Raw genomic sequence first — 15,908 nt, 5'->3', positions numbered from 1 at the left:
TTCACTGCAATGTCTCTCACACAGTCAGGCGAGCACATGAAGGCTTAACATGTTTTGAGGTAATGTGAAAAGTAAATGCCATCTAGCTCTCTCAGCCATTATCTAACAATTTTGCAAAACGTTCTTTCCTAGCCATTACTACTTGTTTATGCTTCTGCTAAAAATAGTCCCGATCCGTGCCTAAGGCAGCCACCCTGTACACAAACTTGTTATTTCCTACTCCTCGTGCGCACAGATGCTTCTTTGCATTGAGGGCCATTCTCATGTACCTGACCTGCATTTACAACGCAAGAACCTCCCATACGTGCCAGCTTACAAAGTGCCACCGTGTGTCACACGATAGAAGCCGTCTTCACACACGCTGGCCCGGTGAAGGGCCAATATCGCGCTCTGAACACGAGGCAAGCCGAAAGCCTCTACGGATTCTGGGTAAAAATGAGTGTGAATTATCCGCACCGCTTTAAGCCATTACGTTTTCTAAACTCCATCCCGGAAATGGTATGGGCGTACGTCATAAGCCTTTGTGTTTTTGGATTGGTCTGGTTGGTCAGACAGTGCTGGGATCAAACTCCCGCGCTTTCTACAGTACCTGCCCCCCTCCTATGACCTGCCTCCTCAAGGATCCTTCTTGTCTATGTAGGCTCGCTCACTCGATGAAATATCTTCAAAGCTGGCCTTTTTGTTAGGTTCAAAGCTGGCCTTTTTGATTAGTTCAAAGCTGGGCTTTTTGATTGGTTCAAAGCTGGCCTTTTTGATAGAAAGACCTGCCAAAAGTAATGCAGGACACTGAGAAGACGCCGAGCACCCCTGCACAAAACAATCAATATTATCCTGCGGCTTGACCTCTGACACAAACAAATTATCAGGGGACCCTGGAAAGCCACGGCAGCGAGTCATAATCTGTAATGACATTGAGAGCCCTGTCTGTTTCTCTGGTGACCTCAACTGGGTCAAGGTCACGGCATGCTAAAGTGACACATACGGCCAGGTCACTGCGATGAAATAGGATGATTGACAAGTTCAAGGGCCAGTCTATGGCACAACGTCCTACAAACTAATTGCATATGGCGCCTGTCTCAGCACACACAGCAGTTCTGATCAGCGAATACGTTCTGTTTACAGGTTCGTCTTTCGGCAGAGGGGGCCGAAGTACTGAGTAAAAATTGTTTGCATTGAGCCCAACATCTTGCCTACATATTCGAATTACAAATGCTCACCCCTAATTAGCACGTGCCAAGGATTTTGATTGCATTTGGAGACGAAGGCGACATTTAGGTGGGATAACCATTATCAATCCAAATAAGTGTAAAGCAGCTTGGATCCCACGCGCTCCCCCATATATACCCCTTAACTCCCCGCCCTCGCCTCCTGAGCTGGAGCTGAACGTCTTCACCCACACACATGTGCCATGTGTGTCTTTATTCACCTCTAGTACCACCCAATGCGCCACCGCTCCATGAGGCAGTAGTGGTGGCACTGAGAAGGCAAATTCATGCTGTCGCTCCATCTTGTACAAAGCCTCTGCAGGCCTCCGGGCCAGGCAGTCCCATCTCTAATCACACTGGTGTTCTGCTTAAGAAGTAAGTAGGGTTAGGTGGCACACACGTGGCCCACATTCCTTGGCATGCAGTGTCAGGATGCATGGCACTAGAAGGCTGTACACGCTACCTCATTTGATCGTGAAGCCTTGTTGGATCATACGGAATCTTCCGCTGGATGGAAACTCACGCGATGGCTTGGTGGCTGTATTTGCATGTAGATTATAGAACCCTTGCGCATCACCCACGCTAATCTGTATCCTTAGTGCGATTTTGAGTCCAATATTGCACACAAAGAGATCTACATAATATACACCAAGAGAAACCATTTCCATCAGACTTATTTTGCTGCATTTTGTGCAGAAAGGGTCTTATTGGCCAGAAATTGCTGCATTAGAAACCTCATTGTTCAGATTTTTTTTGCCATATAAAACAAAAATCACCTGTTCTAAGATGTTCTGAAGTCTCTCCACTTCACAATCTATTACAAACTTATTCTCTTGTCTTCGGTCCAAGTCTTCTAAAAGCCGCCTGTAGCTTGCATCGTTGAAATTCTCCACACATATGGCGCTGACTTGCCAGCCATTTTGTCCTGCTTTTTCCATAATAGCTTGAAGTATTGAATAACCTACAGCCAAGTAAAAGAAATATATGAATATATTATTTAAAATACCACAAGTTTCATATATTCACACGTTATAAAGAAGACAATAAAAATCATTGGCAATCCCCTCCAGGATATTCTTCATTGAAGGGTAAGCTATGTCAATGCTCATTTTGTATTAGGATGTGTTAGAAATGGGGTTTCTGGTTGGCTAGGGTATGCACGGAAGCCAGGCAGAACCCACCACTCTTGTCAGTGTAAGGGAGTTACACACCCAAGATAACCCCTGCTCACCCCCTTGGTAGCTTGGCAGAGCAGTCAGGCTTATCCCAGAGGCAATTTGTAAAGCGGTTGCGCAACACACACACACACCAGTGACACACTAGGCATACCACAAAAAGAGACTCCACACAAGGTTTTATAAAAAATATCCTTTGTATTGTACATAAAACAATTTTAGACCATGATCACATAAATCACTGTCCCACTAGACACTTGTCATGACGTCACATCGATAAAATCACATTGCCAGAAGGCAATTGTCATACACCTAACAGTTAGTGCACTCAAGTCAATACTTATATGGTGCACACATTAGAACACATCATGCCAACATTATGCATAACACCATTGCTGTGCACATAAATGCAACTTCTCAAATAATGGCTGTTATCATGATAAATGCAAGTTATACACAGCATAAATCCTCACGTCAGGGCATGGGCACCAAGCAGCTAGGGAGTGAATATCACAGCAGAATTACTCCCAGCAGATCCACATTACCGTGTGTTACAATAAACAACACCAAGAGCTGCACTTGCGCTCCTATTATAGGTAATACGGTAACTCTGTTCCCCCTACGTATACTCCTGGGCCACCTGCCCACCTACAACAGGGAATACGGTGATTTGCCTTGCACAACGAGCGCTCAAGTGCCAGTAAATGACAGCCCCTCGGGACCGAGCAAAGCAGGGATGCCGACGTGAATCAACTAGGTTTGTCAGCCCTGGCCCCCAGGACTAGAATGGCAGTAGCGGGTCCTCAGCCCCCCTCTCCCGGTGTGTCTTAAGGGTAGGGCACCTATGCTGCAGGGAGCACGGGAGATCTTACTGGGTCCTCCTGCAAGTGTAAGTATGAGGAAGTGCAGATGCCAATGAGCATGTGAGGCAGGTGCTGCTGGTCTCCAGCGCTGCCGAACGGCAGGAAAGAAGACCCCCAGGCAGAACACCACCGCCATGCTGGGAGCCCTCCTTCTGGTCTCCGAGGTGGGAGACGCGAGGCGGCAGCTCTTTCCAGCGGAGCAAGACCCTGCGGTCCGGTGCGGCTGGTGTGACGGGCCGGGTTCCTGCTCTCAGCTCACAGGGAATGCCCTCTCTGGCTTCTCTTCACATTGCGGTTTGAATCCTGTCACCCAGTGCCAGCCGCCACCCTTGCTCGGGGCTCCTTGGGCGGTTGGTGTGACTGGGGTGGGGCTCCTGCTCCCGACCCTCAGGGAGCCCGGTGCCTGTTCTTTGCGGTGATTCGGTGAAGCTCCCACCCCCCTGGTTCGGCCACCGATTTAGACACACCTGTTCTAGGCTTCTAGCGCATACAAGGCCTCAAATATTAATTTCAGCCTAGTAGCTGCACAGGAGTGTCTTCCCCCACCGCAAAGCACAGAAAAGTCACTCAAAGATTAAGTGCTTCAACATGCACTTGAATTTTCATGAACCAGGGGGCATAGCAGCACTCCTGGGAGAGCACTGGGGGGACACCAGCAGGGTACCAACGGGCAGGCCAGCACAAGGGTCCCAGAGCAAAATGGCAGGCCTTCTTTCAGCCCAATAGGCAGCAGGTCAGAACTCCTGAGAAATCAGGTCCCAAGGCGGTTCCTCCTGGCAGTCCAGCAGTCCTCTGGTAGCAAGTAGAGCCAGCAGCATCTGGTTACAAGTCCAACGCAGTGTCTCTAAATCATGGGGTCACAGCTCCTGTACTTGTAGTCCAAAATATTTTGTTCTGGGGCCACTTCAAACAACTTTCAGAAGTGCATGACACCAGCATTCAATCCCAAGCCCTGGCTGCAGACACACTACAGGGGGGCAGAGACAGCATTGTGAAAGTCAGGCATAGCCCTATTCAGGTGCAGGTGCAACTCCTACCACCACTCTAAATGCAGACCAGGCCTATTCAGGTGCAAGATAAACTCCTCCCACCACTCCAAATGCAGCCAAGGTCTATTCAGCCCAGTGCTGAGTCACCCAGGAAAGGAAGGACACATCTCAACCACCCCCTTGTGACTGTCTAGAGTGAGTGCACATCCCGTTCTCCTGTCAGTCTAAACCAGACAGTGAATATACAACAAGGCAGGGCACAAAGAGTCATAAGCACACAGAAATGCACACTTCTAAAAGAGGCATTTCTAAAACTTAAAAAACAAATCTTCTTTCACTAATGAGCAGGATTTATTACTACTATTCCGAACATGCTAAACCTGGCCACGCTATCCCTTTCATATCAGAAATTACCATTGAAGCTCATATCAGGAAATTCCCAAAGCAAACCTTTTCAGAGGGCAGCCTCACAGCAGAGAGAAACCAAATAGCCTGTTTGTCACTACCAGGACATGCCACACAGCTAAGGCACATGTCCTACCTTTTACCTACAAAGCACTCTGCCCATAGGGCTATCTAGTACCTACCTTTGGGGTGACCTATATGTAGAAAAGGGGAGTTTCAGACGTGGCAAACACGTTACAGGCCACATCACTGAAGCAGTAAACTGCACGCGCAGGCCCTGCACCGGCAGTAGCCTGAGACAGGATTGAGAGGCTACTTCGGTGGGTAGCACAAGCAGTGCTGCAGGCCCAGTAGTAGTATTTAAATTACAGGCCCTGTGTATATGGGATACCACTGTACAAGGGACTTACAGGTAAATTAAATATGCCAAATAGGTGAGGACCAATCTTACCACGTTTACAAGAGAGAGCACATGCACTTTAGCACTGATCAACAGTAGTAAAGTGCACAGAGTTATAAAACTAACAAAAACAGGTCAGAAAAATTACAGGAGGAAGACAAAAAGTTTGGGAATAACCCTCCAAAAAGGGCCAATTCCAACAGGATGCAAATATCACAAGGAAGTCTTGCCCAGGTTCCCTTTCACCAGTTGTCAGTCCCAACAACCTATTATAAATGGTAAGAGGCACAGCACAGAATAAATATATCAATATTCTAACAGTTGTGAAGGGTTGTGCTTTCAAACGGTTTCAAAGCAGAGTGGACGCCATAGTCTTTTCAAGGAGCTGGTGAAAAAGGAGACGTTTCTAACTATGTTACTCCAGTTCAAGGATATATATAATTTCATATCAAATAGCACCTTTAAAAAAAACACAGGGATCATGGCGGGCAAATATAGCCATCCTAAGTCCTTTTACACCAGACTACACCACTAGTGAATCACTCATGTCTACAGGTTCAATGGGAACTTGACGTTCTCCTCCATGTGGAATTGCCGGCTTGGGGAAATAAAACATTTGATTCTTTTTCTTTGATAAAGATTCTGATTTTAGACAAATTCGTTCCATCAGATAACATGTTTCACAAATGCTGCTGTTTTCCTATGTACAGTGGAACCCTGCCCCATGTCATCTGTTTTTTATCCACCTCTACCACCCATCTAGGCCTTGATTACAAGTTGGGCGATTAATTCTGTCCCATCCATAAACCTCTGTTTACGGACAGGACGGAATTACTTGTTTGGTTTTATTTAACGCATCCGATAACTATTGGATGCGTTAAATAACACAACATTCACTAAATCTAACAGGTTAAATGTGTACAGTATTTTCCGTATCATGCGGATTTTGGTATGTTGAACACCAAAATCTGCATGTTATTCTACAATAACTCACAATAGGTGCTATTTACTGTACCCAGTAAATACCTAACCCCAGGGCATTGTTATTTACCAGGTGTGATAAATAGCACCTTGACTTGTAATTATGTCCATATCTTTACAAGATGGAGCCGACCTACCTGATTTCTTTTACCACTGTATTTATTTATGTCTCTCATTTGATTTACTCCTTCCCCTCCTCCCTCCAGACAATTGATCTGTATTTTCCTCCAGCCTCTTCTGGCATACACCTCAAACAACATCCCTCACCCTCATGTTCATTTCCTATTCTCACAAACCAGTACTGTGCCCTGTCCTTTACCAAATGTGATCTCTTATCCTGATGTTTTTTCTCTTTCTATGTCACATAATTTGCAGTTCAGCACAAGGGAAAAGACCTTTTAGTCACCTTTATTGAAATGCGACTAAGAAATAAAGACTCAAGGCATGGAGTGAGCCCATTGTAATGTTGATTAAAGGAATATCTTTAACTAGGCCTGGCCCTAGAGTGGATTGTCAAAACTCTAGTGTGAGAATATCATCCTTTTTGCACTGTTCACCCTCATTTGTTGACTGATACTGGTGGTTACTGACTCTGATTGTTCCCTTGGCTCTGCTGACCAGAGCCAGGGCCAGTGCGCCATTTAAAAGGTGTATGGTAATTAGGTGTAATTACAACTGAAATGACCACCTACCTGTAAGCCCCTAGTATATGGTAGGGCAGGCTGCTTTTAAATTAAAATTGTATGCAAATTCAACTTTGAAATTAGAGGTACTTCTAAAGACTTAAACTATCTAATTTTTACATATTTCAACCATAAGAGCCCACCTAGGTGCCCCAGGGGTAGGGTGCCTTGTAACTATAAGCAGGGACGTTATAAAAGATGTTTTATATGCCCTGGTGAGGGGGAAAAACACCAATTTTGTTTTTCCCCATGGCAGTACATTAGTTCTATAGACTAACATGGGAAGGTTTTATTAAACTTTAATGAATTCTAACTATTGATATGAGTGAGCTAAAAAGTACTTCGAAGTGTCTAAATAGTAGTTACAATAAATCCAACAACTTGCGAAAGTTATATTTATTATAACTGTTGGAAAACGAGGCAGCATCTGTGAGGCCTGCACAAATAACATGACTACATTTGTCCTTCACTGGGAACCAAACACCCTATTGTAGCGTTTGACTCTCAGGAGGGTAGCGTTGCAGAGCAGTCTGAGGCTTAGTCAAGGGAGGTGGTGTGGAATAGTAATCGCCATTTGCAGGTGCGCAAAAATAACACTCAATAATTGATTGTCCAGTCTTGACTTTGCTTTATAAAAGTAAGAGTACATTTATTAAACACACACACCACTCAATACTATGCACCAATTTACAAATATACATAAGCTGTTGGAATTACTTTGTGACATTGCATAACATCTCCACTCCTCCCACGGGGGGGGGGTGGGGTCTAGTACCACCACTCCCATGTATGCACATCAACTTGCCCCCAATGCAGTTTGTTGAACATAACCTGGAGCGAGGGCCCTGCACACTGGCACCATCCCAGTGGCGACCCACCCCATTACCTCAACAAGCATTAAAAAGTGGTAAAACTGCCTTGGTGACACATGACCCTGACTGAGCATCTCCTTCTGACCATAAAGTATGCACCTCTATATCTTAAGGGCTAGCAGTCTGGGGTCTTAACCTAAGCGCAGCAGCAAGAACCCATGTTTACGCACACTTTAGAATGACAGTACTCATCACCTTGGTTGATCATTTGAATGCATTGCAATTACAGCCCCTAAAGGCATCCCAGATGAAATCACAGGGTTACGCATATACAGCCAGGCACCCTAGCAGGACTGTCTGGCAACATATACCCACTTGGCTTATGACATCTCCTTACACATGTGACTTACAGTCCCTTCAAAAGAAGTACTCCTGGCAACTACACTTCTCCTGCAGTGCACCTCTTCACTTTAAAAGGAATCACAGGTAAAAGCATGGGATTACGTAAATACAGCCAGACTCCTAGCAGGAAGGTCCAGCAACATAACTCCATTTAGCTTAACATTACCTTACACAGGTACTTCACTTTACACATGTGACTTTCAGTCCACCTAAAAAGAAATAACCACTAGTAAATGCATTTCGGTGCAATTACACCACTTCACCTCCAGGGGATGCACTTCTTCACACATCCCCAACTCAGCCCTTCACTTCATGATGCACTTCTCCACACACCCTCAGCTGTAGAACATAAGTTCCAGCCTAGAATGTGTTTAAATGCTAGCTGAGCCCTTGAGGGGTAGTTTCCTTTAGGTCCCCATGACACTGAGGGTGGGACTTTACTTCGTGCTGGGGGGGGGGGGAGATTTTGCTTCTCCAGCAGCTCCCCCAGCACCTTTTCAAAAGTGAGGGTGACCCCCTCCTCTGGGGGCCACAAAGCACCAAAACAGCAGATTTCCAAATGCCTGGCGAGGCATTATGGGGCGCTTCATGCTCCTCTTTACCAGCCCCAGCCACTGGGAACACTCTCCTCCGCCCTCTGGGTCTTTGAGAGGGTAGATTCAGCAGGGTGCTGTCTTCACTGGCTCCCTGCGCCAGCCTTTCGCCTGGCTCTCCTCCTTGGCCTTTCTTCTCCCTGCGCAGAGGCCACTGCTCCTGCGCACCGGTCCTGGGCTCTTCTTCTGGTGCTGTTAGGGTCCTGGGGGCAGTCAGGGGGTCTCTTTTCTGAGAGGGTAGATTCAGCAGGGAGCTGTCTTCACTGGCTCCCTGCGCCAGCCTTTCACCGGGCTCTCCTCCTTGGCCTCTCTTCTCCCTGCGCAGAGGCCACTGCTCCTGCGCACTGGTCCTGGGCTCTTCTTCTGGTGCTGTTAGGGTCCTGGGGGCAGTCAGGGGGTCTCTCCTTCCAACTGCCCATTGCGCCAGGCTCCACCACCTTCAGCCTCAGCAGACCACACCCCAGAGAGAGCTTCTCTTCCTGTGCAAACACTTTTTAAAAGTTGAGTAGGGGGCTGGCAGGAAGTCCCTGCTGGTCCTATCAAACAGTGACACATCACTTTCCTGCCCCTGCTCCCTCCTTCTTGTCCAGCCTCTGGGTTTGTTCAAAATGGCGTCATCCAGGGTCTCGGCCAAATGTCTCGGAAGCACCTTCACCCCACGCTGCCTTCCCTCCTTGGTGCAGCCTGGTGCCTGGCACCCAGCGACAGCGGTTGATGGATTGGCCTGTAGCCCCACCCATCTTCTCTTTGTGGAGAGGAGGCCCTCGCTTGTGGAAGAAAGGTTATCAATCCATCCAGCTGAGGTCAGCCCTCAGCCTGGGTCTGGTCATGGCTGGCTCAGAGAAATATGACAGTTCTGGATGACCCAAAAGCAAAACAAATATGACTTTGGACTCTGCAGAATACTTCTTTTCACATTCGCTACATTGGACTTAAGTGCGTTTCTGGAATCTGTAGGCCTAATGGAAGTTAATCTAGCCATGGGCCCCACATCCCCATAGGGGAATAATGAAGTGAAAACACAGTAAAACACACTGACTTTCCCTGGCATGTTTCCTTCCAGTGTATAAAGCCTATTCCATGTCACCACCCAATACGGCATAAGTCCTGCCACACCATTCACTTTGTAGCTGCTCCTGGACTGCGCACGCTAGGAATCTCCCCTGCGCAGCCCGTACACGTGTGCACACGCATGTACACATGGGTCTGCATGTAACCAGCCCGGTGTCCCTTACTCCAGCTGCTGTGCAGTGGCCTGGTCAAGCCAGGGGGACACCAGTAAAATCCCCATGCAGTCTCTTACATCCTGAGTTCACTGTGGGTGAGTCCCAAATTATGAGGCTCCCCCACAGTAAAAGCTCAACAATTAGGTGCTCAAAAAGCGAAAAATCCGGGCGGCCCATAGTGTCAGAACCACCTTCTAACAATAACAATGACAGAAAAGAAGGTTTAGAACTTGCTTCTCCAATTTGCTTTTCTGATATGCCTAAATCCAGTTCTAGAGTGGCCCCTGCTGACTGGCCAGCCGCTGATAGACTGAGCCAAGCTGCTCTGATGAGGTGTGAAGTGAACTGAAAGGAAACACAGAGACATCTGGTGGGAGGAGATCTGCAGTGGCAGAGCAAACCACAGGAAGGGGGATGGGCAGCTAAACTGGTCTTCAAAGAGGAAGATAAACTTCGGACAGGACACAGACCCACCCCCACCCCTACTTCCTGCAACCTCAGCCAGATGAGAGCCCCAGTAAATAAATTAGCAGAGGGGCTGTAAGGGGCTTGTTAGTGAAAGTTAGCCACGCCAGTAGGTTGAGTTAGCCAGACCCTAAGCTCCAGGAGAGATTTTCTCCATTTTGGATTTTAAAGAACGGTGCTTTCTGGGACAAGAATATGCCACAATTTGGAGAAAGTTGTCATACCTGAGGGTGGAACCCTGCACTCCATTGGTCAGTGGTGTGCCCTTGCTTGTAACTTCAGAAGTACGGGAGCATTTCCCCAGCAAATCAGATCCTTGCCTGAAGAAACAAGAAGAAGAAGGACTGCCCTCCCGGAACCATGGCCGCACCAAAAAGATTGCACTCTGAATGACTGCATCTGCTACACACTTTAGAACCACAGCAAAAGAAGGACTTTGTCTTGCTCTGAAAGGTTAAGGAGTGGACGCCCTGAAAGCAACAGGTTAAAAGAGCTCCACCTGCATCATCTCCAGCAAGAAGGGACCAGCTGACCTCCTTCAGCTGGACTTTAAAGGATTTGGTTAGGTGCATTGTGGAAACTGTAGCCACAACGTCCCAAGGAGCAACTCAGAGATTCTGAAACCTTGCATTGGTGTTGTGGACACTTTAGAACCCCAGATGGACCTTCTGGAGGCACCTCCAGAAGTTTGAGATAATTTGGAGCATTTTGACCAAAAAGCTCGATAAGTTGACCAGCCAGTCGTCGAGAGTCAAGCCGGTGACGTCATACCACGGCCCGACCTGAAATCCAGGTTCATCCCACTGAAACTCTGGAGCTTTTCGCCATCGGTGAAACTTCAAGAAGTTCACAGAGACCTCCCGCTGAACCAAGCAGCCATCGTTGAAACCAAATCTGGCCTTACTAGGAGCCTCGCTCGATGTCGAGAGAAAAAGCCCCCAAAAAAGTGATCAAGTCAAAAGGTAAAAACTTGACCAGGCCCTACTGCTCACTGTATCTAACCTGCACTCCCTCCAGGGTGGCCTGAAATTTTGACTTTCTCCTGGTCAAGCGCGACCAGATGCCCCAAAGTGGCAGTTTTAGCTTTTAGGCACTAGAAAGTTTTTATTCTTTAAAAATTCAGATCTCCAGTTCCCTACATTAGATTTTTGTAGTTTTGGTGTCATTTTATTAATAAAAATAATTCCTATTTCTATAAACTGGTACTGGATTTTTATCCTGTTTTGTGGCTTACCTTTTTAATATATGGTGTTTTTAAATGCTTTACACACTTATCTCCTAAATGTAGCCTGCCTGCTCGCAGCCAGCTACCAAGGGTTGAGTAAGGGAATAATTTATTGAGACCTTTACTGGATTGTGAATGTGACATTATTACTAGTGGTAATTACCTACCGACACCTACTAATAAACCACCTTCCAACACTTGAGTCCTATTTTGTACTGCATAAGAACATACAAACAAGTGTTTAGTGTGAACCCTTACACACTCACCAAAAGCATAGCAGGCTTTGCTCAGCTGTCAGTCTGGGTTTCTCATTATTGGTGCTGCTTTGATTGCATGTACAATGTAGAGGTGACAAATAGTTGCTCTCTCTCTCACACCATCCACTTTCCCTGTGAAAGCCAAGGTCTCTGGTTCACAGCCTTATACAAGTAGTGATGTACAAACAGCGCCCTAGGCCAGAGGTACTTACATTTTTGAGTTCTGTGGCCCTACTTAATCATTACTGGAATTTGCCAACTCCCACTGAATCCTTACTGTGCTCCGGGGAAACCCTGCTGAGCATGTACTGGAATCCAAGAACTCCAACCTAAGCAATTTTAATAAATTGAACCACATAATAATGCACAAAAATACAAAAGCAAGCACTTATCAAACAAATAAACAAATTAAGAAATATGTATTTTATTCAAAAATATAAAAGAAAAATAATAATTTTAATGGGAAGGTGGACCTTTTCTTAATTCAACTGAGGCCACCCATTGCCCATACTATATTTTGTCTGATATACTTGCCCTACTCCCACTAATCAATTTGAGGATACCAATTACAGTTTTAGTCTCTAATTTCAAATTCCTTACATATACAGAACATTTGAACATTTTCAGTTTTGCTTTTTTATTTATACATACTTTATTAATCTGTTAAATTTTCAAGCAGCCGTAGGCCCCCCGAGTAGGCGTCGCGGACCAACCGGGTTCCAGGATCACAGGTTAAGAACCACTTTCCTAGGCTATAAACTGTTATTAACAGGCAGGGATATGATTTAACTTTCTTCTGAAGGTCGACTTGTTTCTCTAACTTACTTGGTGTGTAAGATTAATCAGGACTGAATATTTTCTCTGGACTCACTTGCTAACAAACTGTTTTGTAGATCTCATTTTAGTTCGTTTTAATTTTAGCTCATTATACAGAGCATTTATTTCTCAGTTAGACTTGAGAAGATGCCCCAGAAGTTGGACTTGAGTAGTCCCCTCAGAACATGATACTTTAGTGAGTTAGGCCTACTTGTCTGATATCTACAAAAAGAAGAACTTGAAGTTGTTCTTTTTAAAAACACAAAATACCAGTCTGTTACGCATTAACTTTTCTGGAAATTAATTGGAATACCCTTTATGAAGACATACTCATTGAGGTAGGAAGATGTTCCTGAAAATTCTGCTTACTAGGCAGGCCACACAAAGGGGCCTATTCGCAAACTGCATTTTGCAGTACCTTAGTAGCACTACAATAGTACTGCTAACGTACTACAAAATGCTACTCACTAAAATACATGCAGAGGTCTATGTCTCAGCCTCTCCTATCGTTTATGTGCAGAGATCTCTGCCCTGAATTAAAAGATCTCTGCACAAGTAACTACATGTTTTAGCAGTAAATGTGGAAAGACTGGGAGGAATAACTGTAAAATGGGGAATAATTATGATCAAATTATAGGGCTTTAGGAACGAGTAAGGAGAGGTTAAGACAGGGGACATGCACTCACCAACAAAAGAGAAAGTCCATTGCTATTCACAAACTGCTCTTCTTTAAATACTGCAGCCAAAGTAGACCCCAAACAGTTGTAAATGTACTCCAGCAAAGAGCTGGAGAAAGTCTTGCACCACATATAGTCAGCCACTAGTACTACATTACCCTACCATGGGACTTAAAATTAAACCCATAGGAACTAATGTTAAATTAAATTAACTTCTTTTAACATTTATAAATACATGTAAAATATATCTAAACATTTAAAAATTTTCAACATTAATGTAACTAATCTAAAAAAAAAACCGATAAATAAATTTAAGCATGATCTACATACATTTTATACTTTAGATGAGATTTTTATTTCAACCTTAAGAATAATATTTTGAAGTTAATTCAGGAAAAAACATTTACATATTTAAAAGTACGTTAATGCTTTCGAATTTTTGTTTTTTTCTTCATTCAAGATTGTTTTTCAAAATTAATTTAAATTAATATTAATATTTAACAATATATATCCTCACCAATTTGTTTTTAAGTTTTCCAAACGTTTTCCAATACTTCACCATAGGGAGATCTCTGCCCTGGTGGCGAAGACCTCTGCTAACTGTGAGAAGTTACTTGTAGAAACTTTACATTTGTATATTGGGCTCCACCCTCTAAATTCAGGAGGTGGGAATATGTAAGTCTACACTTTTGAGTTACTCCACACTCTGAAAGGGTAAATTACCAAAAGTATAAAGATACTCAAAAGTAAGAGTACATTTATACATGTAGATTTACTCAAGGTAAGTTTACACATTTGTGAATAGCCCCCTGAATCTTTTACTTTTAGAAAAGTTAAACAGTGTAGGTAAGAGTCATCAGGAATGCTAATCTCCAAGACTTTTCCAGAAGGTTTTTTGATTTTATTTCTTCTTTCCATTACAAACTAGGAGGCGAAGAAAATATAGAGAATTAAAATGTAACTGTGAAACAGAGCTTACAGGAAAAATCCAAAATGTCTTTGCCCTGCTAAATTAGCAGCATTTCAGGGGAGTACAATGAAATAAACGAAAGAACATTTTAAGAAAAATAAAATATGTGAAGAGTAGACGTGAGAGTGGTGTGGTGTGGTGGGTGTATGATGTGACAGTCTGTGCTAGGTAGCGTTGGACAAGGTTGTGCATTGATTTGAATGCGTACAGGAAGTACTTGTATAACGATCTTTGGTAGAAATCTAGTCAGACACTCTGTAGACACTAGAGGGCAACACAATAGATGTCCATTCACTGGTATATCTCAGAGGGTAGACAATTGTTAAGGGATTGGAAGCAGACATCTGACAAGAAGTGGTACGCTAATTCAAAAGAAGAGACAGTATATCATAGGAAAGTAATGTAGAAGAAAAGCAGCAAGTGTCAAGGGTGAAGCTTTGGAGAATGTTCAAAGATGGAAGGGTGAAGGCAGAGCTGGACTAGTGTCTGGTGGCAGAGTATAACGAGCCTGTAAGACAAGAGGGGAGCCAGAATAGAGCAGTTCAGTAAAACCCTAAGTAGCTATTATTTTCAGAAGTATGCCATTCCATGTGGTGTTAAAAGTCACAGAAAAGCCAGAGGGAACTACGATAGAGATTGGAGTCATGATTACCGTGGGCAGGTAGAAAAATATTTGAGACATATGAAACATTTATTTATTTATTTTATTTTTAACTTTTCTTCTGAAAAGTGTATTTCAGTAACTTGTGGGGTGTTTATTTAAGTTAGCATAAGCGAGATAATTGAATCTGAGCTTTTCACAATCTTGTGTTTTCTGAGAACGAAATAAACAGGAAACTGTGTGCCATTAAGGAAAATATTTAAAAATGTTGGTGAATAGACCTGAGAAAGATACACTAATTTTCAGAATAGTTTAATAAAAAGAGTCATAAGAAACTAGAAGGGTAATTTACAATTAAAATAATAGTAGTTCGCAACTGTGAAGTTTTCGTATGAAGGGGGGCTTGTGCAACACCACCGAGCCTCAAATCTATATCACGTTTACAAACACCGTTACATTTCCTATAAACATACCACATTTTATTGCTTCTTTTCATTACGATTCACATAGGGTTACTCTCAACAGCATTCATAATGACAAGAATGTCCACTGTCACTTATTTCATAAGACCAAACATGCTGAACAAACGCCTAACTGGTCTAGCATTCCAACATACCCTTTGAGCCCCATTGAGAGTGCTCCAGTATTTGTCCCACTTCAGAATTATTGATTGCTAGGGCATCTGCAATGTCAGAGGCGGATCGAGGAAAAATGATCAATGATGAAGAGGTTTTCCCTGAGGGTACCCTCAGAAATGAGGAATTTCTAGGGTAACCCCAAATACTGTACCCAGTTCTCCATGTCATTTCCCATTTCCAAAGGAGTTCCACCCAGACGTTGTGTGGTACTTGGGAGAAAGGTTCGCGATCCAAGGATTTATCACACATCTTGTAATCAAGCTGAGGCAGGTCACTCTTGTAACCGGCCCAGCGGGATTCATGTGGGACTCGCAATGAGTCTCTTTGAATGCTGGATGGAATCCTAAGCTGATAGAGAGAGGATATGCAAATGGGAATAGCAAATCAACATAGAAAGTGGGGAAAGGAAGGTTTCTGGCCATGATGTCCATGATGGTGTCAGATTTGGGAGACCTGGCAAATGGGAGTGACTCTTGATCACGCCAGAAAGAAGCCTTTTTGATGTCAGTTGCAATTTCAAAAATA

General features: G+C 44.2%; 1 protein-coding gene across 7 annotated transcripts in view; it reads right to left on the bottom strand.

Annotated features, from left to right (window-relative positions):
• Window positions 1-15,908, bottom strand: part of GRIA4 (glutamate ionotropic receptor AMPA type subunit 4) — an 829,275-nt gene that overhangs the window by 266,931 nt on the left and 546,436 nt on the right. For all 7 annotated transcript variants that reach the window (XR_014967667.1, XR_014967668.1, XM_085621467.1 and 4 more), the window contains exon 4: window positions 1,982-2,166. Coding sequence is in view for 5 of the 7 variants with exons in the window: in XM_085621467.1 (XP_085477593.1) it covers window positions 1,982-2,166 (185 nt within the window). In the remaining 2 variants the exon portion in view is untranslated. The remainder of the gene's footprint in view (window positions 1-1,981; window positions 2,167-15,908) is intronic.

The sequence above is a fragment of the Triturus cristatus genome, chromosome 8 (genome assembly GCF_964204655.1).
Source record: "Triturus cristatus chromosome 8, aTriCri1.1, whole genome shotgun sequence".
NCBI classification, from domain to species: domain Eukaryota; kingdom Metazoa; phylum Chordata; class Amphibia; order Caudata; family Salamandridae; genus Triturus; species Triturus cristatus.
This window is presented reverse-complemented; position numbering and strand designations above follow the sequence as displayed.